Below are 20,683 nucleotides of genomic sequence, written 5' to 3' on the forward strand. Positions count from 1 at the left end.
CCTGTCTGTCCCGTCTGGGGGCGGTGCCCCGTGAGTGGGGACTCTCTGCAGCCACCTGTCTGTCCCGTCTGGGGGCAGTGCCCCGTGAGTGGGGACTCTCTGTAGCGACCTGTCTGTCCCGTCTGGGACTGGTTCCCCGTGAGTGGGGACTCTCTGTAGCCACCTGTCTGTCCCGTCTGGGACTGGTTCCCCGTGAGTGGGGACTCTCTGCAGCCACCTGTCTGTCCCGTCTGGGGGCGGTGCCCCATGAGTGGGGATTCTCTGTAGCCACCTGTCTGTCCCGTCTGGGGGCGGTGCCCCGTGAGTGGGGATTCTCTGTAGCCAGGGGCGGTGCCCCTTGAGTGGGGACTCTCTGCAGCCACCTGTCTGTCCCCTCTGGGGGCGGTGCCCCGTGAGTGGGGACTCCCTGTAGCCACCTGTCTGTCCCGTCTGGGGGCAGTGCCCCGTGAGTGAGGACTCTCTGTAGCCACCTGTCTGTCCCGTCTGGGACTGGTTCCCCGTGAGTGGGGACTCTCTGTAGCCAGGGGCGGTGCCCCTTGAGTGGGGACTCTCTGCAGCCACCTGTCTGTCCCGTCTGGGGGCGGTGCCCCGTGAGTGGGGACTCCCTGTAGCCACCTGTCTGTCCCGTCTGGGGGCGGTGCCCCGTGAGTGGGGACTCCCTGTAGCCACCTGTCTGTCCCGTCTGGGACTGGTTCCCCGTGAGTGGGGACTCCCTGTAGCCACCTGTCTGTCCCGTCTGGGACTGGTTCCCCGTGAGTGGGGACTCTCTGTAGCCACCTGTCTGTCCCGTCTGGGACTGGTTCCCCGTGAGTGGGGACTCTCTGTAGCCACCTGTCTGTCCCGTCTGGGACTGGTTCCCCGTGAGTGGGGACTCTCTGCAGCCACCTGTCTGTCCCGTCTGGGGGCGGTGCCCCGTGAGTGGGGATTCTCTGTAGCCACCTGTCTGTCCCGTCTGGGGGCGGTGCCCCGTGAGTGGGGATTCTCTGTAGCCAGGGGCGGTGCCCCTTGAGTGGGGACTCTCTGCAGCCACCTGTCTGTCCCCTCTGGGGGCGGTGCCCCGTGAGTGGGGACTCCCTGTAGCCACCTGTCTGTCCCGTCTGGGGGCAGTGCCCCGTGAGTGGGGACTCTCTGTAGCCACCTGTCTGTCCCGTCTGGGACTGGTTCCCCGTGAGTGGGGACTCTCTGTAGCCAGGGGCGGTGCCCCTTGAGTGGGGACTCTCTGCAGCCACCTGTCTGTCCCGTCTGGGGGCGGTGCCCCGTGAGTGGGGACTCCCTGTAGCCACCTGTCTGTCCCGTCTGGGGGCGGTGCCCCGTGAGTGGGGACTCCCTGTAGCCACCTGTCTGTCCCGTCTGGGGGCGGTGCCCCGTGAGTGGGGACTCTCTGCAGCCACCTGTCTGTCCCGTCTGGGGGCAGTGCCCCGTGAGTGGGGACTCTCTGTAGCCACCTGTCTGTCCCGTCTGGGACTGGTTCCCCGTGAGTGGGGACTCTCTGCAGCCACCTGTCTGTCCCGTCTGGGGGCGGTGCCCCGTGAGTGGGGATTCTCTGTAGCCACCTGTCTGTCCCGTCTGGGGACGGTGCCCCGTGAGTGGGGACTCTCTGCAGCCACCTGTCTGTCCCGTCTGGGGGCGGTGCCCCGTGAGTGGGGACTCCCTGTAGCCACCTGTCTGTCCCGTCTGGGGGAGGTGCCCCGTGAGTGGGGACTCCCTGTAGCCACCTGTCTGTCCCGTCTGGGGGCGGTGCCCCGTGAGTGGGGATTCTCTGTAGCCACCTGTCTGTCCCGTCTGGGGGCGGTGTTTTCCCTGTGAGCTCCGTTCTCTGATGGCTGTTCAGCTGCATTTCAGCTTGCTCAGCATTTCTGATGTGGTTGTGAGGATGGGATTGATGAATTCCCATCTCTTTATATGTCCCAGTGATAACCTGTTATGTATAAATTTTTTCTTTTTGGTTTCGCAAAGAAAAATTACTACTGGGATAGAGGATCTCTCAGCAGAGCAATTCTTGTTACTTCCTGCAGAAAAAGGTACCCTCACTAGCCATCTTGCCACGAGATTACAGTGAACAAAAGAAAACACACACATTTATCCCTTACGCATTTGGGGTTGTCTGATCTCCGTTGGCTGGAGCCAGACCTCACAATCTAAACTAAAACCCGATTGGCTAACAACCTAAAACTTTTCTAAACAGGTAACAGCAGTGGAGAGCTGGGACAGGCCTGTGAGCACGTCCAGCACAGACATCCTGGTTAAAGTACAAGGACATAGAATGTACTACGTGCCTGTAAGCATGGCGTGTCTAACAGCTACATAGGATAGGGCCTCTAGCAAAAAGGCAAGAAGGTTTTTGAAGAAAGTGTTTAAAACAAACGATTATTTCTAACACCGATGAATTTTTCTTAAACAAGAAAGGAAACTTGGAAGAGGAACTTTTCTGCTTCCCACAGAACTGAATGTATACATATATATTTTTTGATTGAGAGAAAATTGAACAGAATGCACAGACTTCAAATGTCCAGTTCAAAAAATTGTGACGATTGTCAAACCTGTGTAACCACAGCCCAAAGCAAGACGTAGCATGCGGTCATCGCCCTGGGGTGCCTTCTCCCCTCCCCTTCAGGCACGGTGACCGAGAGCAGAGGGAGGAAACACTCGATTTTTTAATTTTTTATTTTTATTTTTGACAACAGAGTTTCACTCTTGTTGCCCAGGCTGGAGTGCAGCGGTGAAATCTCAGCTCACCGCAACCCCTGCCTCCTGATTTCAAGCGATTTTCCTGCCTCAGCCTCCCTAGTAGCTGGGATTACAGGCATGCACTACCACACCTGGCTAATTTTCTATTTTTTTTTTAATAGAGACGGGGTTTCACCATGCTGGTCAGGCTGGTCTCGAACTCCTGACCTCAGGTGATCTGCCCGCCTTGGCCTCCCGAAGTGCTGGGATTACAGGCATGAGCCACCGCACCCGGCCCGAAACACCCCAGGGTGATGAAAATGGTCCGTGTTCCCGTCTCTCCCCTCGCACGGGGCTTTGGCATTTTCTCCCGCCCATGTTTGTACTTTCTGGTGTAAACATCTTGCATACCTTCCATTAAACGTATTCCTAGTGTTTGATTTTTTATTCTATAGCAAAGGGTATTGATGTTCACGTTTATTTTCCAATTATGCATGGCTGGCATTTAGAAATACGATACTTTTGTGTGCTGGTTTTGTATCTCACAGCCTTGGTGAGTCCTTTATTCCAGGGTGCACGGAACCTTCTAGATTTTCCACGCAGCGATCACAGACGTGACTCTCCTGCGAGGCCACGCTCCCTCCGGAGTGCTGCACTTCCCCGCTCCTCCACCAGAGGGGGCCCATGACCGTGCAAAGCGGAGCCGGGCGAGGCCGGGTCGGCGTGGGAGAAGCGGGGGCGTTTGCGGAGGGGGCAGGGCAGGTGCGGGGAGGGGCGGAGAGGAGCCAGCCGCCCCGCCCTCCCCACGTGCCGCGGGCTCGGGTTTCAGAGCCCGGGAACTTCCTGGGCTGGGATAGGCCCTGCCTGTGACCGTAGGAGGTAACTGCGTGCTCTCTGCCTCAGTTTCCCCACGGGGAGAAGAGGCAGGACTGCCCCGAGACTGCACTGGGGTGCGAGCCAAGGCTGTGCAGGCCTGGAACGGGGTCTTCCTCCAGGCCTAGGCTGTGGCCATCGCCCTCCATTCTTCTGGGAGGAGGGAGCTGGAGGGGCTCATGCAGGTCAGGGGTCAAGGGTCAGAGGTCGGCGGAGGAAGAGCCGCGGAGGCTGCCCCAGAGGCCTCTTAGGACAGCCAAGAGGAAGCGGGTTGGAGGAGGAGGAAGCAGCCCGCCAGGAGGGGGGCCTGGGGAGGCGCGGGCATCTGGACTGTGAACCCCCTGAACCCCTGCTGCTGGGACGCGGCGGTGGGGCCGGCCCACAGACGCCGAGAGGAGGGTGCAACCCCTGGCCAGTCGGGGCAGCTGTAGCCCTTGCTCATGACGCCAGCCTGCCCCCAGGAAGCACGGTCCTGGCAGACCAGAGGCCCTCCCAAGTCACCCTGAGGGCAGACAAGGCGCGGGGGAGTACCTGAGCTCCGGCACCCCCACCCCCGTGCGCAGCCTGGCTCATCAGGTTGGTCACTGGGGAACCGCAGAGTGAAACCGCAGGGAGCGCCCACTGAAATGGCCGGCAGCTTTTTTTTTTTTTTTTTGAGATGGAGTCTCGCTCTGTAGCCCAGGCTGGAGTGCAACGGCGAGATCTCCGCTCACTGCAGCCTCCGCCTCCCTGGTCCCGGTTCAAGCAATTCTACCTCAGCCTTCCAAGTAGCTGGTATTTCAGGCACAAGCCACCATGCCCAGCTAATTTTTTTTTTATTTAATTTTTTAGTAGAGACGGGGTTTCGCCACGTTGGGCAGTCTGGTCTTGATCTGACCTGACCTCATGATCCGCCCGCCTCGGCCTCCCAAAGTGCTGGGATTTCAGGCATGAGCCACCACAACCGGCCTGGCCAGAAGCTTTTTTTTTTTTTTTTTTTTTTTTTTTTTGAGACGGAGTTTCGCTCTTGATACCCAGGCTGGAGTGCAATGGCGCGATCTCGGCTCACCGCAACCTCCGCCTCCTGGGTTCAGGCAATTCTCCTGCCTCAGCCTCCTGAGTAGCTGGGATTACAGGCACGCGCCACCATGCCCAGCTAATTTTTTGTATTAGTAGAGACGGGGTTTCACCATGTTGACCAGGATGGTCTCGATCTCTTGACCACGTGATCCACCCACCTCGGCCTCCCAAAGTGCTGGGATTACAGGCTTGAGCCACCGCGCCCGGCCCAGAAGCTTTTTAAACAGTCAAGCTCTGCCCTCATCTCCACCCTGCCCCTTCCCTTTCCTTCTGAGAGATTTGCTCCTAAAGCCCAGGGTGGAGCGGGGCCGGGGTGGGCCTTGGGGGCCACAGCCACAGTGGCCCAGAGTGGGGTGCACACGGGGGACTGACGACATCAATCAATGAATTGGGGGTGGAGCCCGCTTCCCACTGCTGGAGAAGGCAGCGCAATGGGAGAGCGCAAAGGCAGAGTAAGTCCCGGGAGCGGAACCACAGTCAGGACACTGTGGGAGCTCATGGTTTTCATTGTAGATATGGCTGTGTCGATGTGCACGTGGGAGCGTGTGTGTCAGTGTGCATGTGTGAGTGTGCGTCTGTGTTCATATGTGCATGTCAGTATGTGTGTGTGCATGAGTTAGTGTGCATGTGAATGTGTATGTGTGCCTGTGTGAGCATGTTTGTGCCTGTGTGTGCATGTATGTGAATGTGAACGTGTGAGCATTCGAACGTGCCTGTGTGAATGTGTCCATGTGAGCATGTGTGTGCATATGTATGTGCATGTGTGTGAATGTGTATGAATGTGCATGTGAGCATGAGTATGCATATGTGTGTGTGCATGTGTGAGCATGTGTGAATGTGCCTGTGCGTGCATGTGTGAGCGTGTGAATGTCCATGTGAGCATGTGTGTGCATATGTATGTGCATGTGTGTGAATGTGTGCATGTGAGCATGAGTATGCATATGTGTGTGCATGTGTGAGCATGTGTGAATGTGCCTGTGTGTGCATGTGTGAGCGTGTGAATGTGTCCATGTGAGCATGTGTGCGTGCAGATGTATGTGCATGTGTGTGAATGTGTATGAATGTGCATGTGAGCATGAGTATGTATGTGTGTGTGCGTGTGTGAGCATGTGTGAATGTGCCTGTGTGTGCATGTGTGAGCGTGTGAATGTGTCCATGTGAGCATGTGTGCGTGCAGATGTATGTGCATATGTGTGAATGTGTATGAATGTGCATGTGAGCATGAGTATGCATATGTGTGTGTGTGCCTGTGTGTATGTGTGTGCATGTGTGAGCATGTGTGCATGTAAACATTTGTGTGTGTGTAAGTGCATGTGTGTGCACATGTGCATGAGTGCATGTGTGAGTGTGTGGGGGTCAAGTGGTGCCTGCCTGCGTGTGCACGTGTGTGCATTTGTGTGAGTGTGCATGTGCACACATACATGTATTCCCTAGCTCTGTCCCCTGAGAAGCGCTGCAAGCAGTGACACCCAAGAACAGGGGACAACCTCGTCACCTAGATGGTGTTCTCTAAATGCCGTTTGCCACTGACGGAAGCTGGACTTCCTGGAGGAACGCCTGGAGCAGAGGGGGAGAGACGAGGAGCCCAGAGTCATCTTGTGGGAGGGAACGTCCAGAGACGGAGATGAGGCAGACGCCGCCACGCTCCCAGCGTCCGCTTCAGGGTGAGTTCGCATGTCACATGATGACTGGAGAAAAAAATGATTAAATAAAACAGGAGACCGTGAGTCCATGGCGTCATAAATAAGCAAATGAATACCGAGAGCATCTGATGCTGGCCGGGCGCGGCGGCTCACGCCTGTAATCCCAGCGCTGTGGAAGGCCGAGGCGGGTGGGTCACGAGGTCAGGAGTTTGAGACCAGCCTGGCTAACATGGTGAAACCCCATCTCTACTAAAAATACAAAAATTAGCTGGACGTGGTGGCGCACGCCTGTAATCCCAGCTGCTCAGGAGGCTGAGACAGGAGAATTGCTTGAACCCGGGAGGCGGAGGTTGCAGTGAGCTGAGACCGCACCATCGCACTCCAGCCTGGGTGACAGAGTGAGACTCTGTCTCAAATATATAAATAAATAAAAGAGTCTGATGCAAACTCAGCCAGTTACAGGGTCTCAAGGAATCTCCCCACGAAACACAGTGATCGCTAAGGGAAGGAGTGGCTTCCATGGAGAAGCCGGCCAGATGCCCCTTGCTCGAGTGTTGAGATTGGACGTCCCAGCAGGTGGACACAGGAGGCCGAGCTCAGAGCCAGGTCTGTGACGCTCCTGCCCAAAGGGCATCCCCTCAATCTAATGGTGAAAAACTATCAGCCTGGCTTGAGGGGCGCTCCACAAAATGATGGCCCGAAATCTTCAAGGCTCTCAGGGTCAGAGGAGTCGAGGAAAGACCCAGGACCATTCCAGAGCCCAGCGTGCCTCCTGATCCTCGGCGGGACGCTTTTGCTTCAAGGACGTTACAGGAGAGTTGATGGACTTGGGTTGGCGATTGAGAATCACATGGCAGCAGGCTGTCCTCAGCTTCCTCGGGGCTTGCTGGCTGTGTGGCAAAACTACAGGAAGATGCCCTTCCTTCCCTCCTTCCCTCCCTCCTTCCCTCCCTCCTTCCTTCCCTCCTTCCCTCCCTCCTTCCTTCCCTCCTTCCCTCCCTCCTTCCCTCCCTCCTTCCCTCCCTCCTTCCCTCCCTCCTTCCTTCCCTCCTTCCCTCCCTCCTTCCCTCCCTCCTTCCTTCCCTCCTTCCCTCCCTCCTTCCTCCCTCCTTCCTTCCTTCCCTCCTTCCCTCCCTCCTTCCCTCCTTCCTTCCCTCCCTCCTTCCCTCCCTCCTTCCCTCCCTCCTTCCCTCCCTCCTTCATTCCCTCCTTCCCTCCCTCCTTCCCTCCCTCCTTCCCTCCCTCCTTCCCTCCCTCCTTCCCTCCCTCCTTCCCTCCCTCCTTCCCTCCTTCCCTCCCTCCTTCCCTCCCTCCTTCCTTCCCTCCTTCCCTCCCTCCTTCCCTCCCTCCTTACCTCCCTCCTTCCCTCCCTCCTTCCCTCCCTCCTTCCTCCCTCCTTCCTTCCTTCCCTCCTTCCCTCCCTCCTTCCCTCCCTCCTTCCTTCCCTCCTTCCCTCCCTCCTTCCTTCCCTCCTTCCTTCCCTCCTTCCTTCCCTCCTTCCTTCCCTCTTTCCTCCCTCCTTCCTCCCTCCTTCCTCCCTCCTTCCTCCCTCCTTCCTTCCTTCCCTCCTTCCCTCCCTCCTTCCCTCCCTCCTTCCTTCCCTCCTTCCTTCCCTCCTTCCCTCCCTCCTTCCCTCCCTCCTTCCCTCCCTCCTTCCTTCCCTCCTTCCTTCCCTCCTTCCTTCCCTCCTTCCTTCCCTCCTTCCTTCCCTCCTTTCTTCCCTCCTTCCTCCCTCCTTCTTTCCTTCCCTCCTTCCTCCCTCTTTCCTTCCTTCCCTCCTTCTTTCCTTCCTTCCCTCCTTCCTTCCTTCCTCCCTCCTTCCTTCCTTCCTTCCTTCCTCCTTCCTTTCTTCTTCTTTCTTTCTTTTCTCTTTCTTTCTCTCTCTTTCTCTCTCTCTTTCTTTCTTTCTTTCTCTCACTCACTGCAAACGACCTCCCAGGCTCAAGCAATCCGCCCACCTCAGCCTCCAGAGTAGCTGGTACCACAAGCGCGTGCCACCACGCCTGGCTAATTTTTAAATTTTTTGTAGAGATGAGGTTTTGTCATGATGCTCAAGCTGGTCTCAAACCCACAGGCTGAAGCAGTCCTCCCAACGTGGCCTCTCGAAATGCAGGGATTACAGGTGTGAGCCGCTGCGCCCCGCCCTGCCTAACCTGTCAGTGAATCCAAACTGTCTCCCCTGCAGAGGACTGCCTTGCTCTCCACAAGCAACCCGTGAAGATTCCTGTTTCTCTGCGTCCTCACCAGCACTTGGCAATTTTCCTTTTTTTTTCTTAAACGGAGTCTCGCTCTTTTGCCCTGGCTGGAGTGCAGTGGCGCAATCTCAGCCCACTCCAGCCATTCTCCTGCCATAGCCTCTTGAGTAGCTGGGATTCCAGGCGTCTGCCACCATGCCTGGCTAATTTTGTATTTTCAGTAGAGACAGGGGTTTTACTGTGTTAGCCACGGTAGTCTCAAACTCCTGAACTTAAGTGATCCAGCTGCCTCGGCCTCCCAAAGTGCTGGGATTACAGGCATGAGCCACCGCGCCCGGCCAGAATTTTCTTTTTTCTAATTCATAACCAACCTGAGGGGATGACGTGGTATCTCAGGTGGTGGCAACTTGCATTCCCCTCGTGATTCTTAATGCCAAGCGTCTTTCCACGTAGTCGTTGGCTGCTTGTATATCTTTGGAGAAATGTCTATTGAAGTCATTTGCCCGTTTTTTTAATTGGGCTATTCGTCCTTTTGTGTTTCTGTTGAAAGAGCTTCTCTGTATATTCTGAATCGTAGACCCCTATCACATGTATAATTTGTAAATGTTTTCTCCCATTCTGTAGAATGTCTTTTCACTTTTCCTGGAAATGTCCTTTAATGTGCAAAATTTTGATGAGGTTCAATTTATCTCTTTTTTCCATTGTTCTCATGCCCTTAGTGTCTTAGCTAAGAATCCATGGTCAAATCCAAGGTCATGAAGACTTACTCTTCTGTTTTCTTCCAAGAGTTTTGTGGGTTTCGCTCTCATATTCAGGTCACTGCTACGTGCTGGGTTAACTTTTGTATATGGTGTGAGTTAGGGATCTGACCTCATGCTCCTTCCTGGGGATACACGGTTGTCCCAGCACCTTTGGTTGAAGAGACTGTCAATTTCTCCATTGAATGGTCTCATCACCCTTGTCAAAAATCAACTGGCCAGTGACACATGGGTGTATTTCTGGATTCTGTTCTACTCCGTGGATCTATATGTCTGACTTTATGCCGATACCATGTGTTTTCATTACTGTCACTTTGTAGAAAACATTGAAGTCAGAAAGTCTGGGTCCTCCAGCTTTATTCTTCTTTTTCAATATTATTTCAAGTCTCTGGAGCAGCTTGTAATTCCATATGAGCTTAAGGGTTTCCATCTCCATTTCTACCAAAAAAGAAAAAAGTCCACTGGAGCACTGGTGGGGAGTACACTGCATCTAGACTGGGGATCGCTGTCTGGTCGGTGGCGCGTTTTCCGCCCATCAGCGTGCAGCGTCTTTCCACCTGGGGTTGTGTCTCGTGTCTAGTTTTCATTTCAGCTACAGAAATATTTTCTAGTTTTCAAAGGTGTTATTTTTTGTTTGTTTTTGTTTGTTGAGACAAGGTCTCATTCTGTCGCCCAGGCTGGAGTGCCGTGGCATGATCTCAGCTCAGTGCAACCTCAGCCTCCCAGGTTCAAGTGATTCTCCTGCCTCAGCCTCTGAAGTAGCTGGGATTACAGGTGTGCGTCACCACGCCCGGCTAATTTGTTTGTATTTTTAGTAGAGACGGGGGTTTCACCATGTTGGCCAGGCTGGTCTCAAACTCCTGACCTCAAGTGATCCTCCCACCTCAGCCTCCCAAAGTGCTGGGGTCACAGGCGGGAGCCACCACGCCTACTCTCAAAGGTGTTCTAAAATGTATGTCTGGGATTTGTTTCAGTCAAGTATGGTAAGACACACAGAGACAGAAATTATTGTCACACGGGAAGGACTCTAGACTCACAAATCCCTGGAGGCAGGGGGCACAGCAAACCACACGGGCCAGGTGGGGAGGTGCCCAGGTCAGTCAGGAGGTGGGAGAGGGGGAGGGGGAGCAGGGCTCAGAGCCTTCATAGGGTTCTCCCGGGAAGGGATGGGAGAGGTGGGGAAGGTAGACTCCTGTCCAATACCTGGCTCTGGGGTGACAGGTCGGAGGAGTGGTGGCTTCCCGTGTGCGCCTCTGATAGGAGGTGGTTGGGATGTGCTCTGGAACGGCTGGTTTGTTATCAGAGGTAACCTGCGGGGGAATCACTGCTGTCTTTAGTGAGTAGCCCCTGGGCCGGGCAGTCTCTCCAGGACCAAGCCCCAAATGCCAGAGGACCGAGAATACAGAAAATCAGAAAATACGGTCTGAAAAAGAAAATACGGTCTGTACTAGTGTACAGCTCTTCACCTAGTCAGATTTACCCGAGGTAGTCTGTCACCCAGGCTGGAGCGCAGTGGCGCAGTCTCGGCTCACCGCAACCTCCGCCTCCCAGGTTCAAGCGATTGTCCCACCTCAGTCTTCCCAGTAGCCAGGGCTACAGGTGCACCCCACCACGGCCAGTTAATTTTTGTATTTTTTGGCAGAAACACGGTTTCACCATGTTGGCCAGGCTGGTTTCAAACTCCTGACCTCAAGAAATCTGCCTGCCTCGGCCTCCCAAGGTGCTGGGAGTAAGGTATGAGCCACCGTGCCCAACCCTTACAGGAGCTGTTTTAAAAAATAAAGTTATTTGACCAGGTGCGGTGGCTCACACCTGTAATCCCAGCACTTCATGAGGCCAAGGAGGGTGGATCACCTGAGGTCAGGAGTTTAAGACCAGCCTAGCCAACATGTCGAAACCCTCCTCTCCACTAAAAAACAAACAAGCAAACAAAAGTTAGCCAGGCGTGGTGGTGCACGCCCGTAATCCGTGCTACTCAGTGGCTGAGGCAGGAGAATTGCCTGAACCCAGGAGGCGGAGGTTGCGGTGAGCCGAGATCGTGCCATTGCACTCCAGCCTGGGCGACAGAGCAAGACTCCATCTCAATAAATAAATCAAGTTATCCTATGACTCGGTCATTTTACCACTAGGTATTTATCCAAGAGAAATAAAATGTGCCTGTTGGAAACAGAGGCTCAGTGCGGCAAAGGAAAGTCAGCTCTGAGACAACAGGAGTTCGAGACCAGCCTGGCCAACGTGGTAAAACCCCATCTCTACAAAAAACACAAAAATTAGCTGGGCATGTTGGTTCACGCCTCTCCTCCCACCTACCTGTGGGGCCGCCAGGAGGCGGAGGTTGCAGTGAGCCGAGATTGTGCCGCTGCACTCCAGCCTGGGCCACAGAGTGAGACCCTGTCTCCAAACAAATAAATAAACGTTACTGGATTATAACCAAAGTCTAAGGTAAATATCCATGAGCCAGCTGGGCATCACGCCTGTAATCCCAGCACTTTGGGAGGCCACGGCAGGCAGATCACTTAAGGTCAGGAGATTGGGACCAGCCTGACCGATAGGGTAAAACCCTGTCTCTACGGAAAATATAAAAACTAGCCGGGCGTGGTGGCGCACACCTGGAATCCCAGTTACCCGGGAGGCTGAGCCAGGAGAATCGCTTGAACCTGGGAGGCGGAGGTTGCAGTGAACTAAGATGGCACCACTGCACTGCAGCCTGGGGACAGAGCAAGACTCCATCTCAAAAAACAAGTAAATAAAATAAGATACACGGAAAATAAATATCCATGAGTCGATGCTGATATAAATAAATAACTGAATACGTAAATAAGGGGGGAATAGACAAATCTCCACGGAGAAAATAATGTCTGTAGCCCTCTCCTCTCATGGGGGCGGAGCACAGCGGCACCCCCACCCCCACCTGGCTGCTCAGGGGCACTTCCTTCCAATACCAGGGCTCCGAGGCCACAGGGAGGGGCTGCCTGGTGATGAGCCAGCTGTGCCTGAGCCGGTGTTAGGTCAGGTTGACGGCACGTGACCCCGCCACCTGCCACAGGTGAGAAGGCACTTCACCTCTGTGCTCTTCTTCCCAAAACCCGTGACCTCAGGTAAGCAATTGATTGACGCTCTACAAACTCGCTGGCCAGCCCTCCTCAGAACCGTCAAGGTCATCAAGGGAAAGAGAAGTGGGAGAAAGTGTCACAGCCAAGGGGAGCCGAAGGAGAGGGAGGATGGAAGGTGACGTGGGATCCGGGGTGCGGTCCTGGGACAGAAGAGGGAGGATGGAGGGTGACGTGGGATCCGGGGCGAGGTCCCGGGACAGGAGAGGGAGGATGGAGGGTGACGTGGGATCCGGGGCGAGGTCCCGGGACAGGAGAGGGAGGATGGAGGGTGACGTGGGATCCGGGGCGAGGTCCCGGGACAGGAGAGGGAGGATGGAGGGTGACGTGGGATCCGGGGCGAGGTCCCGGGACAGGAGAGGGAGGATGGAGGGTGACGTGGGATCCGGGGCGAGGTCCTGGGACAGGAGAGGGAGGATGGAGGGTGACGTGGGATCCGGGGCGAGGTCCTGGGACAGGAGAGGGAGGATGGAGGGTGACGAGGGATCCGGGGCGAGGTCCTGGGACAGGAGAGGGAGGATGGAGGGTGACGAGGGATCCGGGGCGAGGTCCCGGGACAGGAGAGGGAGGATGGAGGGTGACGTGGGATCCGGGGTGCGGTCCCGGGACAGGAGAGGGAGGATGGAGGGTGACGAGGGATCCGGGGCGAGGTCCTGGGACAGGAGAGGGAGGATGGAGGGTGACGTGGGATCCGGGGTGCGGTCCCGGGACAGGAGAGGGAGGATGGAGGGTGACGAGGGATCCGGGGCGAGGTCCCGGGACAGGAGAGGGAGGATGGAGGGTGACGTGGGATCCGGGGCGAGGTCCTGGGACAGGAGAGGGAGATGAGGGCGAGTCAGGAGTCAGCTGCGGGCTTGGTAACCTCGGGAACCATGCTGGCTCTTGCCGGTGAGCCTCTCCAGAGGAGGAACGGGAAACAGGCCCAGGGCGCGTGGATGGCTCTAGACTTCTTCGAAAGTTTTCCATAAATCAAAACCTGTTCTAAAATAATAAGTGTATTTTAAAGAAAGAAAGGAACACAGAAATACTTCCCAGCCCAGCAGCCCTGTGGAGACAGCTCAGGCCCCCGTGACAACCACCCTCCGAGAAGTCCCTGTCCCCACATCCGGCAGCAGGTGCTGTGCTGAGGCCGCAGATCAGATGGGCACCGTCTCCCGGCCCAGCGCTGGGGGGCCCTTGCTAACTGTCCTGGCTGCCCCAGCCTGATGACTCAGCTGATTAGGGGCCCTGGGCAGCACCCAGGACTTTCCTGCCCCCCTCTCTAGATCCAATTCACAGGCCAGGCTGGAGGGTCTGGCTTAGACCCTCTAGGTCAGGGATCCCCTCTTTGATGTGGGGAAACTGAGGCACAGGGGAAGTTGCCTGACCATTCACCAGGATGTGGCCCCCCCCAGGCACAGACTTGAACTCCTGCACACCTGCACCTGGGGCAGCCACGGCTTCACCTTGGTGACAGATAAGGATGAAACCAGCCCCTCCCTCCGTGTTCTGGGTGAGCCCAGTGCCATCATGAGCCCAGTGGGGTGCAGGGCCTCCAGAAAGCAGAAAAGATGAGGAAAGGGACTCCCAGAGCCTCCAAAAGGAGCCAGCCTGCTGCCACGTGGCTTCAGGACGGTGAGACCTGTGTCAGATCTGACCTCCAGAACTGGCAGAGATCTGAAGCCAGGAAGCTTGCAGTGTTTCTACAGCAGCAAAGGAGATGGAGACCCCACGGCTCATCGAGGCCCGCGATGCCTGCAGGGTCCAGGCGTGCGTCTAGAAGGAAACGTCCTCCCAGCTCCCACCTCCGGGAACACAGGGCAGTGCCCCTTTCACTTCCACTCTCCCACCAGACCCTGCGCAACCAGCCTGCAAGCAGACAGCCCCAGCACGAGATACTTGGAGGGCAGGGCTGCGGGGAGGGCAGGGCTGCGGGGAGGGCAGGGCTGCGGGGAGGGCCGGGCACGGGTGGGAAGGCGCTTGGATTTCCTTGGTGCCTTCTTGAGTGTTTCTTGGTAGCTCATGTCTTTCAAAGAATTAATCCAATTCATTTAAGGAGTCAAAATTATGGCCGTTGATAGAATTGTTTATATGTATATACGTGTGTGTGTGTGTGTGTGTGTGTGTGTGTGTGTGTATATATTTTTTTTTTGTAGCCCAGCGTGGAGGGCAGTAGTGTGATCATAGCTCACTGCAGCCTCCGTTATGGCACCGCCCCCGCCCAGGAAGAAGAAGGCACCAAGTAAATCTCTTCTAACTACACGCAGCCAGAAAGAGCAGACAGTGGAACGCAGATAAGAGCGTTCCCACACAGAGGGAGGTGAGGGGAAGTCTCTCGGGTAACTGCCAAACTTCGCACTCATACAGCGGGCCCCAGGAAAACGGCGGACCTTCGTAAGCACACTCCTTTCCTTTCAGACACACTGAGATACGGAAGGTCAAAGCAGACTCGGGGGGCATGCCTGCAGCTGCACAAAGATGAGCGGGAACAGGACACAACTCTCCCTCCCAGATAAGCCCAACACAGAGACGCAGAAGCTGTCCAAGCCTCTGATAAACTCTCCCGCCCTGAATCCTTAAAAACTCTTCATCTGTAAGAGAGTGTGGCTGTGACCTCACTTGGCTGGAAGCCCCTCTCGTGTTTACCTAAAATGAACCTGGCCCTGTTGACTCTCCAGCCGCCCTTCGCGTTTCTCTCTTCTTCCTCTAATTCTTACAGGGACCAGGGCCCCTTCCTGGCCGAGGACACTCGGTGCTGTCCCTCTCAAGGCTGTGTCCTCATCTGACAAGGGGGTATCATGTGAGCCCCCCGCCAAGTGAGTGCGGGAGGGCTGGCCCCACCCCCGTGGATTTGGAGTCTGTAGGAGGGGAGACTCCAGTCCTGTCCCCACCCTGTTGGCACCGCCCACCTCTTGGAGGGTGGCCCACGGACATGGGTTCCTCTTCCCGTGTCCCTCTTGGGGAAACAGCTTGTGGGGTGACTGGTCTTGTAGCATGGGGCAGCCAGACCTGGGTGCAGCTGTGCCTGAAGGCCTCCTGGCACCGGGACAGGGGCAGGAGCTGATCCCACCAGCGGGAAGGTGGTGGGTTCCGGTGTGGGATCCACAGCTGACAGGTGGAGCTGCAAGCCTCCAGTGCTCAGCCCTCCGCGGGGCCGGCCTGGCAGCCCCACACACAGCGGGCATCAGGGCGGCGGGGGCGCGTGTCACATGGGGGCCCCGGGTCTGAATCATCCACTTCCTCCGCTGGATGGGAGGGCGCAGCGCCCCTCCTCTGCCCCGTCCTGGTCTGGAGGGATAAATGGGGAGGGGAGAGCCCGCTGGGTAGAAGGAACAGGGAGCCGCCAGGGTAAGTCCCCACTCTCAGAGACCCTGACTTCAGTGTCACCTGGAGCAGAGCGGCCCAGCCTCAGACCCAGAGCGCCGAGACCCAGGCCCGCAGGCCTGGACCCTGGACCCACCCCTGTCCCCCACCCCGGCTCATTCTGCACCCCACACTCTGCAGCCCCCGGCCCTGCCCCGTCCCCCAGCCGGGCTCATGCCGCCCCTTCTTGCTCCTCAGATGCTGAGCCTGCTGCTGCTGGTGCTGCCCGTCCTGGTGAGCCCGGCCCACGCGGCCCCTGGTGAGTCCCAGCCGGGGCCCACCCTGCCCCTCACCACGTCCCAGAGGCCGGGGCCCGGGAGCGTTCTGGGGAGGCGGGGCTGGCCCCCACACAGGGGTGGTCTGATCCAGGCGTGGGGCTGCTTCCTGGTCCTGAACTGGCTCCTGCCCCAGCCCCAGGCCAGGCGCTGCCACGAGCGGGCATCGTCGGGGGGCAGGAGGCCCCCGGGAGCAGGTGGCCCTGGCAGGTGAGCCTGAGATTCCACTTCCGGTTCTGGATGCACTTCTGCGGGGGCTCCCTCATCCACCCGCAGTGGGTGCTGACCGCGGCGCACTGCCTGGGACCGTGAGTATCCCAGGGGCTGGTGGGGGGGCGGCGAGGGCTGGGTGTGCCCTGGCTCCCGGGTGCTCCTGGGGGCTGCCCAGGGCCTGAGTGGAGTGTCCGCTGCCAGGGACGTCAAGAATCCGGCCGACCTCAGGGTGCAGCTGCGGGAGCAGCACCTCTACTACGAGGACCAGCTGCTGCCGGTCAGCAGGCTCGTCGTGCACCCCCAGTTCTACATCGCGCAGACCGGGGCGGACATCGCCCTGCTGGAGCTGGAGGAACCCGTGAACATCTCCAGACACGTCCGCACGGTCACGCTGCCCCCTGCCTCGGAGACCTTCCCCGCGGGGACGCCGTGCTGGGTCACCGGCTGGGGCGACGTGGACGATAGTGGTGGGTCCAGGACAGCGGGAGGCCGGGCCAGGTGGGCACAAGGTCACAGCCACGGCCCAGCCCCTGGGGTCCCTGGGGTGACACGGTCCCTCAGGGCGGCTCAGGGAGGGGGACTCAAGGCCAGGATGGATGGAACGGGCAGTGGCGAAAGGCAGCAGGTGCCCCGAGTAGAGACGGTGAGTCCAGCGGGCCTGGGCCCCTCGCTTAGCACCTCTGGGCCTCAGTTTCCCCTTCTGTGAAAGGACGCATTGAAAGTTCCTACGTCACAGACTTGCTATGCAGAGAGAGAAATCACACAGGGTGCTTGCTGCAAGGGGAGAGACCCGTGCTGGGCTGCGAGCCGCCTGCACTCAGCCCCTCTGCTGCGGACGAGGCCTGGGAATCAGGGTCCTGGCAGGTGCTGTGAGGGCTGCACGAAGCTCACTCTGACCCTGCAGGAGGCACATTTTCACTTCTAGAAGGTCTTGTCCCCATTGTATCCACAATTCAGAGCAAAGCTTTGGGTCATGCTGTGAACTCCAGGTCATGCAGAAGGAGCCTGAGCTGAGGTCAGCTCTCCCGCTCCATGCAGAGGGGAAACTGAGCCCAGGGTCCTGCATCCTCCTCGCCTGGGGCCCAGCCAAGCCCAGGGGGAGATGGGGGCCCGGGGTCTGCCCCCCATGCCATGGAACCCGGCCTGGCAATCTCCAGAGCCCTCCCTCCCTTCCCCACATGGGGCTTCGATAAGGCCAGGGACCCAGGACCAGCCTCAGGGGAGGGGCCTGGTCTGCCGTCACTGCCCCTTCCCAGGGGCTGCAGGCCTGGACACAGAGTAGTGCTGGGCACGCGGCGCTGCCTGCACCACCCATGACATGGCCGCCAAGTCCACCCCGCAGCCCCGATCCGGCCCCAGCCCCGGCTCCACCTCCCGCTCCACAGTGCACCTGCCCCCGCCCTACCCGCTGAGGGAGGTGGAAGTCCCCATAGTGGAAAACCACCTTTGTGATGCGGAATACCACACCGGCCTCTACACGGGTGACAGCGTTCGCATCGTCCAAGACGGCATGCTGTGTGCAGGCAACGAAGAGCACAACTTCTGCCAGGTAGGCTGCTTCCCCCACCCCGACCCCCGGAGCCCGGCCGGCCAGCGCGTCCCCCACCCCGACCCCCGGAGCCTGGCCCGTGAGCGCTGACCCCTGACCTTCCCAGGGTGACTCCGGAGGGCCCCTGGTCTGCAAGGTGAATGGCACCTGGCTGCAGGCGGGCGTGGTCAGCTGGGGCGAGGGCTGTGCCCAGCTCAACCGGCCCGGCATCTACACCCGCATCACCTACTACTTGGACTGGATCCACCAATATGTCCCCAAGAAGCCCTGAGCCAGGCCTGCAGGAGGTGACCCAGGTCACTGGAGAGCCTTCCCCTCCTGTCCCCAACATCACTGCTTCCTACCCAGGTGGTGGCCACCCCCCGCACCTGCCCCCATCCTGAGCCCCCTCCCCGATCCTGATCCCCCTCCCCCATCCACAGCCCCCTCCCCCATCCTCAGCCCCTCCTCCATCCTCAGCCCCCTCCCCTATACTGAGCCCCCTCCTCCATCCTGAGCCCCTTCCCTCATCCTCAGCCCCCTCTCCCATCCTCAGCCCCCTCCCCCATCCTCAGCCCCCTCCCCCATCCTCAGCCCCTCCTCCATCCTCAGCCCCCTCCCCCATCCTCAGCCCCTCCTCCATCCTCAGCCCCCTCCCCCATCCTTAGCCCCTCCCCCATCATCAGCCCCCTCCCCCATCCTCAGCCCCCTCCCCTATACTGAGCCCCCTCCTCCATCCTGAGCCCCTTCCCTCATCCTCAGCCCCCTCTCCCATCCTCAGCCCCCTCCCCCGTCCTCAGCCCCCTCCTCCATCCTCAGCCCCCTCCCCCATACTGAGCCCCTTCCTCCATCCTGAGCCCTCTCCCCCATCCTCAGCCTGCTCCCCTATACTGAGCCCCCTCCTCCATCCTGAGCCCCCTCCCCCATCCTCAGCCTCCTCCCCCATCCTGAGCCCCCTCCCCCATCCTGAGCCCCTCCTCCATCCTCAGCCTCCTCCCCCATCCTGAGCCCCCTCCCCCATCCTGAGCCCCTCCTCCATCCTAAGCCCCCTCTTCCTGGCTCCTCCGGCCCTCCCCTGCCCAGGTAGCTGGTGGTGGACGCCAGCCTTCCCGAGCCCTGGGTCTCATTAAAGTGCATGATGAAAAGCAGGTGTGGTCGTCACTCTGTTTCTGGTGTGGGTGTCGCTAGGGAGGAGGGGTCCAGGCGTGGCCCGAGGCAGCTGCCGGAGCCGCAGGGTCCTGGCCCCCGAGACACAGCGGTCACTGTGGGACCGGGCCTCCTCAGCAGCCCTGGTCGGTGAGTGTGGGGGCTGGTGGCTCCCGTTTTGGAGGAGGGGTAATTAATTTCGGTTTCCTTCTGGCAGAGGGAGGCGATTTCTCCCTCACTGAAGCTGAAATTGGAGAAAGCACGGAAGCCTGCGGCGGGCCACACGGAGGTGCTGGAAGTGCTCGGCCTCCCCGCTGGGTCTTGGTGTCCTGTGAGTCGCACAGATCAGGGTCTGCAAGGGAGGGACTCTGAACGCTGTGAGGGCAGATCGAGGTCCAGCGGGGCCCAGCCGGGCATGGACGTGGCTCAGAGGTCCGGAGTGGCACTGATGGCTGCCCCCCTCCCCCACCTGTCCTAGAAAGCCCAGGGAACGGGGCAATGCGGGAGGCCCAGGAGCAGCCAGGGAAGTGGTGGGGGTGCAGCGGGACCCTGGACCCCGGCAGAGAGCACCCCGGGAGCTGAGCCGTGTGCGGCAGGTCTCACCCTGGGTTTAGAGCAGAGGGAAACCTGCAGGACTCCCCATTTTCTCCCAGGAAGGGAAGCGTGAGGAGTGCCAGAGGGAGCCACATCCCAGGGGAGAGAAAGGGCGGTGCCCCACCCCACCCCCCAAGCCTTTCCCCACACCTCCCTCGGAGCCTTTCCCACTGCCTAGAGGTGCCCCTGACCCCTCCGCTCTGCCCCATTCTGGAAAGACCAGGGACCAGGGAGAAAGTGTAAACCTGGCTGTGGATTCTGCACAGAGGCTCAGAGCCTGGGTTTGCCCCAAAGCCCATGCCTTCTAGGGGTCCAGCCCACCCCTACCCCCAGGAGTGACAGGCAGGGCGGTGAGGGCGGGGGGCAAGGTGGAGGCCAGGCCCCCACCCTGTCACCTGCAGAAACTTCCTTGGAGGAGCGGAAAGCCCCCAGACCCTCCCTTTTAAGCTCCCATCTTATCTCCGTCCTGCAGAGGTCTTGGAAGCAAAGGGGAAGGCAGGTGGCCCCTGGTTATGGGCGCCTGGGGGAGCGGACGCCGGGGCCACACATGGACCTGAAGCCTGGGGTCTGGGCGCTGAATCTGCCCAGTCTGGGTGCAGACGCCGGGGCCACACATGGACCTGAAGCCTGGGGTCTAGGCACTGAGTCTGCCCAGTCTGGGTGCAGACGCCGGGGCCACACATGGACCTGAAGCCTGGGGTCTGGGCGCAGAATGAACACGGGGAGGAGGGACCGGGTGGTTCCTGGCGTCGCCTGCCCCTTAGAGCGCTGCTCTCCCCGCCCACCCTGGCGTGGCCCTGAGAGGAAGCCTCCCTGGAAGTGACCCCATGCAGAGGCTGGGCCTCTTACCCACCGTCCCCTCCCGTCTTGCCCTGCGAGGTGGTGTCTGAGCTCTGGGACCCTGTACAGGAGGGAGTCGGAGCAGGAGGCTAAAGCTCACCATGGCCCAGGGAGGCCAGGCCCAGGGACACGGAGGCCCCCGCACAGGAGCGGCGGGCAGCGCTCGGGCCTGGTCCCCGGAACCCCCACCCACCGCGCCTGCACCTCCGATGAGTTACCTGCCTGGGTTTCCTCACCTGGAAGCTGGCACTGAAGCAGCACCCGTGGGTGTCTCCCCGAGAGGCTGGGGGGGTGGGTGTTCTTAGCATCTTTATTACCAGAGCCCAGAAGCGGAGGCGGCCCAGGTGGCCTCCGACAGGCGGTGGCTGAGAGCAGCACACCCAGCCACGGTTCGGGGTGCAAAGCCCTCCCTTTTTCTGTTTTTTTTTTTTGTTTTTTCT

General features: G+C 58.8%; 1 protein-coding gene across 1 annotated transcript; it reads left to right on the forward strand.

The window, feature by feature from the left end:
* The first annotated feature begins 15,273 nt into the window (after window positions 1-15,273).
* Window positions 15,274-18,065, forward strand: LOC105728369 (tryptase beta-2-like). The gene is made up of 6 exons (XM_021675201.2): window positions 15,274-15,367; window positions 15,846-15,906; window positions 16,059-16,230; window positions 16,337-16,602; window positions 17,521-17,684; window positions 17,791-18,065. Exons 2-6 carry the CDS (start codon window positions 15,846-15,848, stop codon window positions 17,953-17,955), a joined length of 828 nt encoding a protein of 275 aa, XP_021530876.2. The 5' UTR covers window positions 15,274-15,367; the 3' UTR covers window positions 17,956-18,065.
* The last annotated feature ends 2,618 nt before the right edge of the window (window positions 18,066-20,683 follow it).

The sequence above is a fragment of the Aotus nancymaae genome, unplaced genomic scaffold (assembly GCF_030222135.1).
Source record: "Aotus nancymaae isolate 86718 unplaced genomic scaffold, 86718_ANA_hifiasm-v0.15.2.pri h1tg000049l, whole genome shotgun sequence".
Taxonomy (NCBI): domain Eukaryota; kingdom Metazoa; phylum Chordata; class Mammalia; order Primates; family Aotidae; genus Aotus; species Aotus nancymaae.